Here is a 13,318-nt window from a genome sequence, read left to right on the forward strand (position 1 = left end):
AAGATTGGCAGCAGGGAACAGATGGTCAGGAGGAGAAAGGAAACATGACCAGGATGTGTAGTTATGCAAAGATAAGCAAAGGAGGTGCTGAGAGTGCTGATGAGCTATGAGACACTGGCATCATAATTCTGTGTATAACACAGCTACCCAAGTATCAAAACTTTTGGTAGCGCTTGCTGTGTCAGACTGCTAAAGAGGTCGTGCAACGCTTCTCAAACTTGTTACTCATCTTTTCTCATTTAAGCTGATAGACAGCAGATGCGGTCGTTTTTTTTTTTTCTTTTTTCCTTTTGATTGATGGAGCTGTTTAGGTTTCATATATTTGGATGTAGTACATCATGTAATATGGGTTTCAGTCAGATTTGAGTTAGAGCTACTAAATGTTGTCCTTCCTCACTTTTAACGAATATGATGCAACGACCTTGGTGTTTGAAGTATACGCACAGACTTTTTTTTAGCACCGATAGCGATACCTGGACTTTGCTATACCGAGTAACAATCTGATACCGGTGTGTTATTAATATGATGTATGCCTTTCTGTGTGGACGTGACTGGCATCATTATTGTATGTGTAGGGCAACATCAGGCTTGACTTAAACATTGCTTTCCTAACATTTTTCAAAAGAAAATACAACAAACCTGATCCAGCTATTTGAGTCGCTATCGGACCAATATCCGGTATCGCTATCAACACATCTCTAGTTTGAAGCCACTTGTAATTTTCTTCCCAACATCATAACTACCATATCATTTGAGCTTGAATCTTCAGTTCAAATGCAAACATTAAATAGCTGTAGAAGCATAATGACAATAACTCCAGCAATACGTAACAAAACTGGGACTGGGAACTTAAAAGCTCGCTGTTAATCTTGTGCAAGTCCATATCAAAGTGATTCTGGCCCCAATAAGCACAGAGTTAGAAATCCACCACGGGCTGCTAAATCCTGAAATCGGCCCATTTTCCATGCAGTGGTCTGTGAGAACACCAGCTGCTGTGGGCTATCGTGGACGTGAGCCCTAACACAAAGCACTCCACTCTGCATATCCAGGGCACTAGGTTTTGTTTGTATCAGCAAGGGTGGAGAGGTGGTGAGGGGAGCGTCTGCTTGAATATGCCACCGTGGTCCCACGGGGGACGAGTGTGCCCTTGAAGAGATGCTTGCTTTGTAAAGTTAAGGCAAAAGGCCAGTATTGATTGAATTATTACTGCTACACACTCCTGAAACTGTGCAATAAGGATACAGTAATTACCATGCTCCTCTCCTGGCACAAAGGTGACTCATCTTTCACTGGTAGTTTCTCTAGAAAACAGGGTGGCGGTCTGTTGTCTTACAGTGTTTATTTAACATTTCATTTGTAATTAATGAGCCATACTAGGGTTCTGCCCAGTAATGCTGCGATGCGAGTAATAGGACAGTGCACTGCGGTGCTGCGCTGGATATCCTTGTAAGCACTTCCACATTAAATTGTGCTGAAATATTTTAACTCCAGCACAAACCCTCACAGCCAGAGCTGTTATATATGTCAGATCACTTGAAAACTGAGGGCAATGTTGGATAATGGGGCTTCTAGGGATTATTGTGCAAATATTTATACAGTAGTATGCTCCAAGAAAAATCTCAACTTTCATTATATGTTGAAATAGTGTTTGAGGTTTTGCCTTGTAGTTTGTCTAGTTATATTCTCAATTATCCTGAGCTGCAAAGCGTACTGTACTTGTTGGAATAGAGGACATTGTCGTCCTGGGGCCTGTTTCAACTAACCCAGATAAGAGTATCAGAGTACAACCCAGAACAGGTGTTACTCAGCAAAGTGATCATGTTTTGGCCTTAGTTCAGGACTCACGGGATCATGATTATGTAAATTGATATTTTGTTGAACATCACTTCAGACTATACCAAATACATAAAAAGGTCTCTCCTATGGCTTGTATTAGTTTCTGACTCTGGAAAAGTGGAAAAGTGGAAAATTCCACAAAACTACGGAATGTCTGAACTATCTCTTTAACCAAATCACACACATTTAGGCTATTCTATGTGATGACTGATGTAGTTTTCAATTCCATTCATTGAGCCCCCCCCCCCCATTTGTGACCTCTGCACTTTGTGCGTTAATTTGTGATTCTGTCACATAGCTCATAGAAGGAAGAAAGGGAAATAATTATCTGTTATTATTAACAGTTGATTGCATCTTGTCACAGATGTCTACAATCAGTCCAGAATGGTAAAATATTTTCCTGGGCTGAAACCAATATTTTAATTCAATATTTTCATACACTGCACCAGCCCACTGATGGATAACTCGTAAAAAAAAAAAAAAAATCCCCGAAATTTCGCTTAGGGAACGCAATTGTCATCTGTAGCCTTTAAAAGAAATATCGTTGTAAAGCCTAAATTGTTTTTGTTGAGAATTAAAGATTTTTAATTGCTGTATAGTTCAGCCACACTAGCTAGTACTACTAGAGTTTTTCATGGTAGATAAACCAGGTGGATTTATGGCGTTATAGAGATGAACATCTGACGATGCCAATATGAAGCCTCGTTGTATAATGACGGTCTAATGTTACTAAAGCGGCTTCGGTTTCCCTTCATCACTGTCTGTGACATTGCCACACAAAGCTGAATCACTTTTGATTTTATTGTCACTCATCCAGCTGACTAACGCTTCAGCTTGTTGGCAGCATATGGCTGATATCAAGAGTGTATTTTTTAGTTAAGATCGCTGATCAGATTAGACGAACATATGGCTGCACTTTTATTGGAAAACAGTCCTCACAACCAGCGTGTAAAACAATCATGACATGGCACGCTGTGTATATTTGTATTGATGCTGAGATTACGTGAGGTGCATACATCTCCAGACAACGTACATAAAGGATTAATACTTTTGCCGCACATAATGAAATCCAAAGAGTGCTGACTTGCATGTACTTTGGTACAGAGAATCCATTATCAAATGTAGCGGGTCCCAATGTCCTGTCGATAAGGCAATGAATAGATGGAATTATATTCTTGAAGGGATGGGGAACACACAGCTCTCATTATAACATGTTGTTAAAGTTCAAGCTGTACAAAGCTGAGAGCAGGTGTTATTTCCCAGTGGAGCACTGGCATCAAAGAAACTGTGTGTTAGACACACTGGATCATACCAGGTTCATATGAAAAGCAGTGTACAAAGTATTGCATTACTGTTGTACCGTAGTCTGTAAAGTCACCATACATCCATGAACAGCAGTATTGCACTGAACATGCTTGTCATAGTAATTGGCAGGGATGCAGGAAAGCCGTGATATTCACACCATTCAGAGAAATGGCATTAACTCTAAATGCTCCCTGTTCATCTTTGTCTTGCGACTCATGCCGCACATCATTACACAGAAGCAGGATGCAGAATAAGGAAAGTGATTTGTTGGACAGACATATTGGCGTTTATCTCATTGTGATTATGTAGCGCTGATAAAGACACCGTATCCTTTCTAAACATGCTGCTATTTGCAACCTCTTTTGCATGATGAAGAACAAAGTATGTGGAGAACGACAAAATGAATGGGACATACCGTCCACACATGCCACTGTAACTCTACCGAATATTCTCAGGTCGAATGTTAGGCATACGCCAGTTCCAGTTTTCTGTAATAAATCGTAATAAAGTACGACTTTGTTCTCATAATCATGGAAAAGTCCTGCAACTAAACTACATCCCACAGCAATATTAATATGCCAGGAAACCTTTCGAATAACCCCCAACTTTCAACAGAGGGAGACAGAAGTGCTTGATCATGTGTCTGATGAAAAACGGGATTAAAAGTTGTAATCTCAGTGACAACATTTGCATTATGTATTGAGTATGTTGTTGCCAGGGGATGGGAGCTCGGCTAGGCTTCCACAGTGATCAGTCTTTGTATTCCTGTTATACTCCCTCGCGGTATGCATCAAACTGCCTTGCTTTTGTGAGTGTCTTTTAATTGAATCTGATGAATTCATTCATTAAGGGTGTTTTGGGAGCTCTTTAGTGTGAGACCTGAACATTTAAATCTCGTTGCTTTCTCATGATATTTCTGAATCCTAATAACACACGCGCATACTGGGAACACAATGTTCCATGCAGCGTTTTCAAATACGTACGACTCTTCTGTGGTTAAATGCAGAGTTGTATACATCTTGTTGAAACCAGGTTCTTTTACAGTGACCTTTGTTTAGTTAAATGTATCCAGTGCAGAGCTTGGAAAACCAAAACCAGATAGGAATTTTTCATGCACTATTGGTTCAGCCCTTTGTTTTGTGCTCTCTAATTAAAGCCACATTTGTCATGGGAATGTGTAACAGTGCTGTCCAATTTAGGTGGTTGAAGCTCTGCTTGTCCAGTAAGTCAGCTGAAGAGGAAATAATATGAATAATTAGAGCTCAACAAATACCAGAACTTCAGACTAACTCTTCACATCGGTTTGCACTGCACCTATCTTTTTCATTTGGATGAACAAGAGCATCATTTCGGTGCACAATTTCTTCATTTTGATTTTCCGTTCTGTTTTTTAGGTTGTGATGTCGCCCAGGGAGGAGTAGAGGGCGTAGTTTCACACACTCCACCAACATTCAGTGTTTCAATGAAATGTGTATGTATGTATAGCTGTATTTGCACACAACATAAAAAAAAAAGACTTTTTACATAAAGTCTTAAATTTCATTATGAAAACATTGCGACCAAGCCGTGTACAGAGCAGGGCATTTCACAGTTGAAAATGTAACTTTGGTGGACAACCTATGTAATGGCGACACTGTTTATTATCTCAAATACCTTCAATCGTGTACTATCATCTTTACTGCCAACGCATGCACTGATACCGATATATCTGCAATAAGCTAATATTTCGTTGATGTATCAGTGAGGACATACACTATTTTGCAAAGTCTGATTGTAACGGTGACTTCTACATTATGTAATGTGGTTTTTATGTAATGTTTCAGAATATACAAGAAAAGAAAAATTAATTTTGAACAGTTTTACCTTTTTAAATCTCCATTTTTAAAAACAGAAAAACATGTTCTATGCAGGTGAGACAGTGTATCAAGGCTATTACTTCAAAGTCGTAGTTGTTATTAAGGTCTATCTTGTTGAAAAATTGAATGTTAACTCTAAAGAAACATTTAATGCCAAATGTTAAGTGTTTTATTTGGACATGGTGGTGTATTTATTGCTTAAAAGACTAAAAGATTGACACAACCCGTGTCTGGATCCTGTGTGCAGCACTTTGTCACTCGACATTTACATAAAGCATTCAGCCTTCACGACTGCTGTCATTCAGGCCCATCCTGAAATGGATTGTGCACCGAGTGTGTCTGGATGAGTTGTTTTTCAATCAGCCCGGAGGATTAAATGCTATCAGTGACAGGTTAATGCATATTAATGTAACTCAGCTTAGCCTTAACTATTGTCTTTTGCCTTTGTTTGGATTCTCTCCTGTGGACTTGAACATAGAATCTTGTATTCTAATTTTTAGTGGAAACTCCGTATTGTCAATGGAATTCAAGGATCAAAAGGTACTGTGGCTGGTGACCTTGCTAAATCTAACAATGCACACAATATTTGAAATGATGCAGAGCACAGAGCAGTATGCAGTATAACGTCCTCGAGATAAATGCAAAGGAGAACGTGCTCCTCTGCATTACAGATCTGTGTCAGCACCTCAAGCTTTTTCTGCTGAACCCACATGGTCAATAAATTCTTGCTGTTTTAAAAGGCGCATGAGTAGAATTCTACTCTCAAAGATCTAATGAAATGACGAGGAATTGACCTTCAGGACACACGGGATTGATTCTTTACCACCACCCTCATGGTAATTGACTTTGTATAGTAGCTTTGAATTACATTATGCATTGAGAATGTATGTCACACAAGAGTGTTCGGTCTTTCAAGGTTTACTGTTGAAAGGCAACAATGGTTCCCAAGGGATTAGTGATGCGCAAGGATCCAAGTTAAAAGGCTAAAACGCAACATCAGCATGCAAAAGTAAATGAGCGCACGTCGACGTGAAAGGCCCCCATTTGGCCTATTCTGATTAAACGCTGTGATGGATTAGAACATGAGGAAAATCACATTAATTTCTTGGTTGGCAATAAAAATTAGTGAGCCAAGTCATTGCTTGTTTAGATAATGAGCGTCACATGTCATTTACATGTATTCCTACTGAAAGAAAAGCTGATGATATAAAAGCCTGGAATATATTGTTTTGCTCCGCAGCTTTTTCTAAGGTGATACGGCCAGGACAGCAATTTGATTTGAAGTGGGAGTGGCGTGGAAGGCCACTGTGCAAAATTGAACCAAATTCGACCGGCAGCATGTTAAACCATGTGTAAAATCCTTGCGATGGGCTTAGAAAACCATCCCTGGCTGGAGCCGCTGCTTTCCTCCCACCTCTGTCTTTAGGGATGGTCACACTCATGTGCACCGATCATAGGAGCCTTTGAAGGAAGAGGGATGTCCAGGAGCCCATTAACCTCCCCTGTGCCTGTGCACTGATTCCTGACACGTGTGCGGACACCAGGTCACAACCTCTGGGGAAAGCAACCGCGTTTTCACACAATATAGGCAGGTCTTTCTTTGACCACTGCATGCTTTCCTTTTTTTAAATTTTTTTTATTGTATTTCCAAGACTCCAATGTGCATTCTAGAATTCCCCAAGTGATAATAAGTGTCAATTTTGCAGTGACACTTATTTTTAGTTGTGTAATGTTGACTGCAGGCTTGTCTGTCTGCTAATAAAGCTGTAATGGTTCTGGGGCGGCTGTTCGAAACTGTCTAAAAGTGTTAAATTAACTCTGCTAGCTGTGGGCATATTTTAATACATTAAATCACTGGCATGGATTTTTTGCTCTCTCACAGTTAAGGCTAACACTGTCAAAAACATGGAGGAGAGAGCATCATCATTATTTCCTTTTGGAGCCTTGGAGAGGGCGTGTGGTTGACACCTATGACCTTATTAAACTATATATTTTAGTTTGTTTCATGATGGCCACAAACTGACACCATACTCCTGCAGAGGCGTATTGCTCTGCTCTGACATTTGCTAAATTATCCTTCCAAAACTCATCAGAGGATTACTGATGTACCTTCTCGAAAATTGCTGTAGGAAAGTAACCCGTATGTGACACGGTGTAATTGTTTCGACAGTTTGCCACAGATCACAACTATTTCTAGGTGTTCTCCATTGGTGAAGCGTCTTCATTAGTCAAAAAGCGTGGGCGGGACTCTTGCTCTCTGCAGCGAGTCAAAGAGAAAGGCAATAAAGGGAGGCAGGAGCTGCACTTTGCCGACGAGCATCTCTGCCGTCCTGCTAGACTACAGTCACCACAGCCCCCCAGGATCTGCGAAAAAAAAATAAAAAAATACACAGGGACTTCTCTGGAAAAGGCAGAGTTCATCAATGTGACTCCGGTCAGTCCGAAACTGCGCCGTTTACCTGGATAAGTCCATCCCGAGGAGAAGAGACAGCAAGAGAGAGAGAGAGAGAGAGACAGAGACGAACGCGAGTGGAGTGTCGACGTAATAGAATTGTGAAGGAAAAGAGAAGAATATGATTGTCAAGCGGAACTTGATCTTCATCCTTTACAGCCTCTGTGCAAGCGTCTTTAAAGGTGAGCGCTGGATGTTGCTGTATAGACGGGCGTGGTGTGCTTGGAGGTGGCGGCTGCGTTAAGTGTAGCCTAAAGCTCATATGTGCTCATGTCACACGTGAGTTCATGTACACAGTAGAAAGAGAGTTGATTTGCCTTATTATTTATTTATTTTTTTTTATAAATGATGTGCGTTTGCGCAGCAGTTTTGGCCGGAGGACGGCTGCCGTTGTGTGCTGGAATGCCTGGAAGTTGAATTGTGCAGCGCAATGAAAAGCAGAATGCGGCTGCACAAGTTTTTTTTTTTTTTTTTTTTTTTTTTTTTTTTTTTTGTATCGGAGACAACTTGGATGTTGCCCTCCCTTTTGGTAGCAAGTGGCAAATAAAACACCCGGCCGTAGATGAGTCGCCTTTCACTCGCATCCTGTATGTATGTTCGTCCGTCCAATGCTGTCCCCTGAAGCTGACAGGGATGCACGAAAGGTTACAGCAGCTGGTGGCGTGCGTCTTGTTTGTTGTGAGACCGGTGTCATTGACTGGGCCGTTTTTAAGTCGTACTGTCGGGTCTCTCTGGGGCCATTTTTTCAAGTCATTTCACTCATAACATCAGTGACTTTGCAGAGGGGACAATAAGTCTCCGATACAGCCGTGGCTGCATTTGAGTTGAGCTTTTGTCTCCAGCGCGGCCAGTTTGCGCACCGTGTTTTAAGTGCGCGCGCGGACGCGTTCTGGTGCTATACGCATCAGCCTACTGACCGCGCAAGCCGTGTAGTCGCTCATTCAAAGTTCGGGCTGCTGGGAATAGGCGCAGGTACGATTCGCGTGATGCCTCTCTGCAGCGAGGCGTCAGTGTCGACAACTCCCTCAACTCCCCACACACCGTCCCGCTCTTGGACATGCTTGCGCAGCCACCGCCCTGTAGGCGACCAGTGCGCAGATACATAACGCCTACAGCAGAGGGGTACATGGCAGGGACTCCCAAATCTAAGCAAACCAAAAAAAAAAAAAACCCACACTGAGTCCAATTCTACTAGATTGAGTCCTACATGACAGCAAGGGGACGATTTTTCTTTGTCAGTGTTTATTCAGAGGACTGTAGGCAGGAGACAATAGAAGATGATACTGACAGTGACCTGTGAACCGAGTGTTAATCCTAAAAAGCTGGTGAATCTAATGAGTTAATTAATTAGTTCATTATGATTATTATTTAGCTTTTGGCCGTCTTTCCCTGCAGCACGTTTTGACCCCACACATTTGTTCAATCACAGCGAGTTGTCAAACTTGAGATGTCATCAAGTGGCTATATATCCAGCTGTGGCCTGATGACACATTCACCTGGCGCCATGCCCTCTGAACACGTGACCCTCCTGTGGAGTGGATTGTGGTTAGGGTTAAATGATCATGCATGTTTTATAGTCGATGTGTAGATGCTGCATATTTGCTAATCTTTTGGTATTGGTTTAATTTAAAAAAAATTTTTTTTAGATGATTTGCTACCATCAGCCTTTTGTGTCTGACCATGTCAGCATTGTATGAAAATGAACTTGCAGATACCTGGAACTCGCTTTTGAAAACCTTTTAGATGGTGCATTCAATGGTACTCTGTTATCTGGGATATGAGAATTGGCCTCCAATAAATATTGCATTGATGGGTTATTTTGTAAGGAAATGCAAAGCAAATATCGATGATATTTGAGGATGGTAATGTGAATGTGGTAGGATCTTGCATTACGAGGTTGTTGCTTGTCAGCAGACCGTGAGCACATGCAAACAGCCCCTCCTTACAGAGCGTTACCACACAAGAAGAACAACAAACTGGAGATGGACTTAATGGTCAGTTTCCCGGATTACTTATGTTAAGGATGTTTTAAGCAGAGGATTTTAAAGCTATGCTGAAATGAGCTGAAACTGCTTGGATGTTTTGGAAAATGGTTGGAAGTAATATTCTGCTTAAAGGGCCATATGGAGCTTCACTGGTATGATTCTTTAAGGTTTGATGTGGGCTGCCCTGGATGCTCTATCTCAGTTTTATCTAGACTGAAGTTAAATCCAGAATAATAAATCAAACATTAAATGTTCAGATGCAAATCCTGACTTTAAAATGAGAGTATACCATTATTGCAGGCTTGAAGTGGTTTGCTCTTACACTAGTTTATGGCTGAACTAATCACTTTACCATCTTTATTTCTTTTAGTGATAAATTACCACATTATATTGCTGTTTCAACATTTGGCTGTATCAGAGGTCTGTGCAAAAACCATGCTTTTCTTGCTTTAGAGTCCATCTATAAATTATGCAACGTGTACAGCAAAAGCTCAAAAGCTGCAAGGACGAGCATTTGTTGGAATAATACCATTAGCATCATGAGCTAACACAACAGCGTTGAGTACAAGTGGACAACAGAATGCTAGCCCATTTTGCAACAGATTTGGGTTCATGACATCCTGCCAGAGCGAACAGGGCACAGAGGGTTTTATCATCTTGTCCAAAAGCTCCACTAAGATACTGCCCACTTCAAGGGCTACTTTAATTATTTATGCTATGTGGCTTAAGTTTAGACACATGAACTAGGAGCGCCCAGGGCAGTGCGCCAAAAGTCTGTGGAGAAAGCTCCTGGAGAGCACACACCTCCAACAAGGCTGCACTCCACATTTGTTATTAAAATGGTAAAAAAAAAAAAATATGTTTCATCTGCATTGGGATTACGATCTGCTGCAAAAATACACAGAGGTGGGGAATTATTGAATGCGTGTGCCCGATTGTTTTCATTCAAAGAGCAGTTTGGGAGTAGTAGTCTGTGGCGAATATTCTAAGAATTCCCTATCTCGCTGCGTTAACAAGCCCATTTAACAAACTGCTGATGTGCACCTAGATCTTGTTCAGGCCATGGCTTTCACTTCTGAGCAAATTCCATTACAATCCGTAGAATGAATGTTTGAGATGTCGTGCTTGCTAACCGACAACGAACCAACAAATGGGACTGAAGACATAAACTCGTCGGCGAAGGTAACGCGGTTCATGCGTCCCCCGCGCCATCACAGCCTAATCGACAGTTAAATTGCAGTGCACCGCATCACACACTGCAGTGATACTGTGGACAAGACCTCAGCCTCAGCAGCTCTGTTCATGCTCCATAATGCTGTGAGTCCTTTCATGCAGGCTCATCCCTCTAGGAACAACTACACCATTAGTATTTCTGCTTAAATGCATTGCTGGACTCTTATCTATAGCTGCAGCAGCCTATGGAGTACTACGCTGCCTAAATGTTTAATATGCTGTAGTGACAGAATAGATTTATTCTTATGTAGAGTTAGTGTAAATCTATTGTCCTCCTCTCTATTGTGCGTCCTGCCTTGTGCTCGAGCTCTGAGTGTGAGGCCCTGCTATGTCCGTATGTGCACCAGTAATAACTCATGCCACACTGTGAGGCGTTGTTGAATCACTGCACCAGAGTTGTCACACAAACATGTTTCACCAAAAGGCAGCTGACACCTGACTGACTTGTCAGAGCCAGGTAACAGTTTAGGTGGCATGCCAGCTATTAATGCTAATTAGCCATGCGGTGCGGCTATACTTAGTCTCTTTACCTGTGGGCTGGTTACGTCAGACATGTACGTTTTTATCTTCGGTGGGTTTCTTTGTTGGTCGCAGCCTCTCTGGTTTGGTCTGACATTCTTTCCACACAAGTGTTTCATCACTTTTCTTCTCACAGAGCCCAAAAAAGCTCCCATACCGCCAAGGGAACTTTTCTTTTGTTTGAGCACGGAGCCTTTCATCATTTCTTATCTCGTCAGACATTTTTGGCATGTACAACCTGCAGGTGACGTTTGAGCGTTGGTGTGTGTTTGACCATAACGTGTGGGGGCAGTAATGAGGGCAAAGCATAGAATAAATGAAAGTGGCTGGCCTTTTTTTTTTTTTTTTTTCAATCTGGTATCAAAACCACAGATATCAAAACCACAGACAAAGAGAGACAAGGAGGTTGGCTTGAGGATGAATAATTCTATCATAATGTAAATGAAACAATTTCTTCCCTGATTAAGAAGGGAATTGAGGCAAGTCATTAAAAATGCAAAAGTGCCTCGTAAAACGTTTGATATCTCCTTCAAATATTGGCCCAAAAGTAGACCCATCAATTTCTGAGGGTTAAGAGCACGACCCTGATTATTAGATTGGATTTGTGAAATTATTGCGAGCGGTAGAACAGGATATCATGTTATCCCTACAACCTTGTGTGATTATATGAGATAAATTGTTTAACAAAGTTATAGAATTATTGAAAAGTTACATTAAAAGCATCTGAAAACATGTCAGAAATGCAACTCTACATTTACCGAAGAAAGGCAATGTTTGAAACATTGCCTAGAATTTCAAGCCAAAGCTCTTTCATGAACAAGTATGCACAATAAATGCATGCATATTAATGCACACATAACACATCATACAACGCTTTCCATTATTTAAATGTTCTCATTTGCATTCACCAGGATGGATATGCCAACCGATAAGAACAAAATAAATTTAATGTATATGAATTTTAACACTTTCTGGTCTGTATGCATATGGTTAGAATTCTGAGTAGTACGTATCACAATCCCATCAGCTTCCACCAGCCTAACAATAGTGTAAAATATGAATTATGTAGAAAAACAAAGGGCCAGGATTAAAATCAAGCATCAAAGTGTCTCCCTTTAGCTTTCTTGGGTAGCCTACAGTTGTCTGGGGGCAGAAACCAGCTTATTATACCGTAGAGTGCATTGAGGATTCCAGCAGCAGCTTCCACAACACTGGGACTGTGGACATAGATGTGAAGAAGTATCCTACCTGCACAGTCCATTTGTCATTTTGAGTATTACAGGATCGTGCATCACTTCTCAGTTCTTTTATGTCACAGTAGAATTTCCGGCTCGGATCGGGGTGTATCGAACATCTCTCGAAATTAAAACATGTTGGACTCAAACGAAAGCGAACCCTAAATTGTCATATATTGTGAGAGACACAGGGAGCCCTTGAAATATATGCATGGGCGCATCCCCCGTGGATTGGAATAATCAGGCAGCAGGAACGACCTGGCGGAGCTGAAGGCAAGGTATGGCAGAGGAAGGTGCTTTACAGTCGAGGATACCCGTTGCTCAGTGCTCCAGGTTAGCTTAACCCTGCAGAGCGTCTCCCAGCTGCCAAGTGCTGGCTCTGGTGCTGTTCTGTATACCACTGCAAATGAATAATCCAGTAAAGGGGACAAATGTGCTCCGAAAAAGCCGCTGCTGCCCTGCTTGCCTTCTGTTGACAGATATACATCTGTAGGGATAAGCCTCAAGCCAGAGGCAAATGTGCTCAGACAAGTGAGGAACGGGCTTAAAGATTAGCTGCTTGCTTCCCCAACCAAGCCGCATGCTGTCAGTCTCTCTTCGCTATGCTCTTTGTCATAGCGCTTTTACACGCCATGGCCCCTCCGAGTGGCTATAGGCTTAGCAATGAAGCCGATAGACTGTAAGGGCAATTATACTATTAAAGAGTATTTTGACCCGAGTTTGAGCTAAAGAGGTGAAGAGATTTTTCTACTTGCCAGGAAGCCTGTCTCAAGATACTCACGATAAGTTTAAAGCCACGATTGGTCACGCTGAAAAGTAGTTAAAGCGGTGCTTACATCAATGTCAGGCTCCTGAAGAGGCACCTGTGTTCACACATCTTAAAAGGGAAATCTCCCG

General features: G+C 41.6%; 1 protein-coding gene across 3 annotated transcripts in view; it reads left to right on the plus strand.

Annotated features, from left to right (window-relative positions):
• The first annotated feature begins 7,291 nt into the window (after positions 1 to 7,291).
• Positions 7,292 to 13,318, plus strand: part of LOC137875325 (cell adhesion molecule 2-like) — a 125,822-nt gene continuing 119,795 nt past the window's right edge. For all 3 annotated transcript variants that reach the window (XM_068714464.1, XM_068714474.1, XM_068714483.1), the window contains exon 1: positions 7,292 to 7,631. In XM_068714464.1, coding sequence (XP_068570565.1) covers positions 7,571 to 7,631 — 61 coding nt within the window. In that variant the 5' untranslated portion in view covers positions 7,292 to 7,570. The remainder of the gene's footprint in view (positions 7,632 to 13,318) is intronic.

Source organism: Cebidichthys violaceus, unplaced genomic scaffold, assembly GCF_023349555.1.
Source record: "Cebidichthys violaceus isolate CVI_PGR_0920_01 unplaced genomic scaffold, fCebVio1.0.p SCAF_1, whole genome shotgun sequence".
Lineage (NCBI taxonomy): Eukaryota > Metazoa > Chordata > Actinopteri > Perciformes > Stichaeidae > Cebidichthys > Cebidichthys violaceus.